This window comes from Anarrhichthys ocellatus, unplaced genomic scaffold (assembly GCF_004355925.1).
Source record: "Anarrhichthys ocellatus isolate YVR2014 unplaced genomic scaffold, GSC_Weel_1.0 scaffold81, whole genome shotgun sequence".
Lineage (NCBI taxonomy): Eukaryota > Metazoa > Chordata > Actinopteri > Perciformes > Anarhichadidae > Anarrhichthys > Anarrhichthys ocellatus.
The window spans coordinates 390,188-392,806 of NW_022280111.1; the positions used below are offsets into that span (position 1 = coordinate 390,188).

General features: G+C 45.6%; 1 protein-coding gene across 2 annotated transcripts in view; it reads left to right on the top strand.

The window, feature by feature from the left end:
- Positions 1-2,619, top strand: part of bckdhb (branched chain keto acid dehydrogenase E1 subunit beta) — a 68,491-nt gene that overhangs the window by 15,998 nt on the left and 49,874 nt on the right. For both annotated transcript variants that reach the window (XR_004213746.1, XM_031874413.1), the window contains exons 7-8: positions 54-151; positions 1,487-1,597. Coding sequence is in view for 1 of the 2 variants with exons in the window: in XM_031874413.1 (XP_031730273.1) it covers positions 54-151; positions 1,487-1,597 (209 nt within the window). In the remaining variant the exon portion in view is untranslated. The remainder of the gene's footprint in view (positions 1-53; positions 152-1,486; positions 1,598-2,619) is intronic.

Consider the following 2,619-nt stretch of genomic DNA (forward strand, 5'->3'; position numbering starts at 1 on the left):
TGTGTGTGTGTGTGTGTGTGTGTGTGTGTGTGTGTGTGTGTGTGTGTCCTCAGTGGAGCAGGTTCCCGTGGAGTCCTACACCGTCCCTCTCTCGCAGGCCGAGGTCCTACAGGAAGGAAGTGATGTCACTCTGGTTGCCTGGGGGACACAGGTAGGCGTTCTTGCGTATTACATTGTCCTCTATCTTTGGATCATTTTCCATGGTCACAGGAAGAAAAAAAAAAGGAGTCTCATCTCCGCTAAATGCCGTTTAAAGCCACAGAGGCGAGCAGTGGATTAACTTTAAGTCCACCAGAAGCCCCCTCTGTCTCAGCAGGCGGTCTTTGGCTGTATCTGCCCAGACATCTCCACTTCATCAAGGCTGTTCTCGTCTCTCTTTGTGTGTTAACGCCGCACACTTTCCATTGTCGCCCTTCTTTTCATCCGAGAGATTCTATTTTCTGCAGCTCTGTATCAAGCGGCCTGTAACTCGGCAGGTGTCGTCCCCGACTTTGATTGAACCCGGCTACTTTAACAGGCTTATCCAGGCCGCAATGGACCCGGAACATGGGAGGGGGGTCGGAGGGCATTGAAGGAAAAGGTCTCCATCAAAGCCAGTATTATCGTTGAAGGGTGGACTGTGAAGAACGGGGATCCAGTGAAGTAGTGGAAAGCACGGCTCTCCTTTTTTGAAATACCACTCTTCTCTCGCATCATTACTCCCCCCCCCCCCCCCCCCCCCCCCCCCCCCCCGTCTGTCGGGCCTTTGCGGACGAGAGTAAAGAAAACAATTTTCACAGATCGGAGTGAAAGGATTAGTGGCCAATCTGCAGCTTCTGATCGCCCAAACAGAGGAAGTTATCCCCCGTAGTCTCAACAGTCCCTCCATTAATGATAAAGATCCTCTTTATCAGCTGGAAATAATGTAACGGCAGCACCATTTCCATCATGAATCTAAAATAAACTAAAAGTTATTGAGTTTATTTCGTAGCTTGAGGGACAGTGCCTGTATCTTTCAAACTGGCTTGACTGTTGAGTGTTGACGCTTTAGTTGTCACAAAATACCAGTTTCAACAGTGAGTTTTAATATCTTTTTTTATGTTATTATTGCTCCATTTAATTATTTATATATTACGCACGCGCACTAATATCTTTACGTGTAATGCAGTGCCAATACTTTACCGTGGACATGTGGAGCAATTTACAGCAGTTCTGCGTGTCATTGATGGTCCAACTACATAATTGCTTGTTTGTGTTTTTGGGGATTTTGCAACAGCATTTTGAGTAAGAACTAGACCGCTTGAGTTCTAATAAATATCACAGCTCTGCAGCAGCTGGAGGTAATCAATCACACTAGATATGTTAGTGCCTATTAGAATTGAAACGTGTATAATGCAGAATAGCTGTTGGACTGTTTATGTAGCAGCAGGCATGACATCCTTGCCAAATTGTAAGCTGCATCAGCACATTAGATTTAGAGGTTTTCTTTTTCTTTTCTTCCATTTAGATCCACGTGATGAGGGAGGTGGCCAATATGGCTCAAGAGAAACTGGGAGTGTCTTGTGAGCTCATCGATCTACAGACCGTCCTGCCCTGGGATGTTGAAACGGTTTGTAAGGTAAGAAAAACACGCATGTGATCGCACATTTGAATCCTCATTTGGCATCGATACTGTTGCCATTGAGCAGCTGTTCGTTGGAATCACCCTCCTCCCGTAGATGTTTTATTGTGGTACAGAGGCAGGACTCTGTGGTTCTCTTTGGTGCTTGAAACAGGATTCCTTCCGCTGCTGGCAAGACTTGACTACTAGTTTATGTTGCCTCAGCTTAATGGCACTCACCAAAACAAAATATTTAATTTGGGAGGGCTTTGAGATGCTTTCCAGTGGGTAGTCCATTTTTTTGGTAGGGGGGAAAGGAGCACAAAGCAAGACAGTTTAAAGAATAGCTTCTTTCCTGGTCACCATTGGCGAGTGTCAGTAGACCAAAACAGCAGGAGAGAGTCTGACGTTTTGAAAACCAAGGTGTGTGTTCAGGCAGACTTCGAGGAGCTTCAAAGTCGTATCTACATCCTCTTCACTCTCAGGACGCTGCTTTGTTTTTTCCAGTGGCCCTTGAATGTGTCAGTCTGTCAAGCGATACGTTTTCATCTCACATATTTATCGTTCGATTGTCATGCTCCTCTGGTGAAACCTACAATGTTTTCAGTGAGCACCACGCTGCTCCGGCTGCCAAGCAAACCTTCTAACCAACAGTTAAAGCCCAGGATGAAACTGCGGTAGGAGAGCAGTAATTTAACAGGGAGTCAATTGTAACGGATGGCAGTCTGTAGTGTTGTGCTGCCACTGAAGGATTTGCAACTCGAAGTGAGCAGTAGTCAGTCACACATTGTTTGCTCAAAAAGGAGACTTCTCAAGTGAATGTGGCGATTTTTTTTTTTCTTCTTCTTTTTTGTTGTAGTTCCCCATTAAAACCACTGCCATGAAATTGAATAGTGTTTATGTGCTGCTTAGTGGGCCTAATGCCAGGCCTGCCACCTCGGGCTTGTCAACAACATCTCTCCTTGTCATTTCCTCCAACCAAATGCCCTCTTGAATGTCTTTCCATGTCAAACCCATAAACCAGTTTCTCCACAACCCTG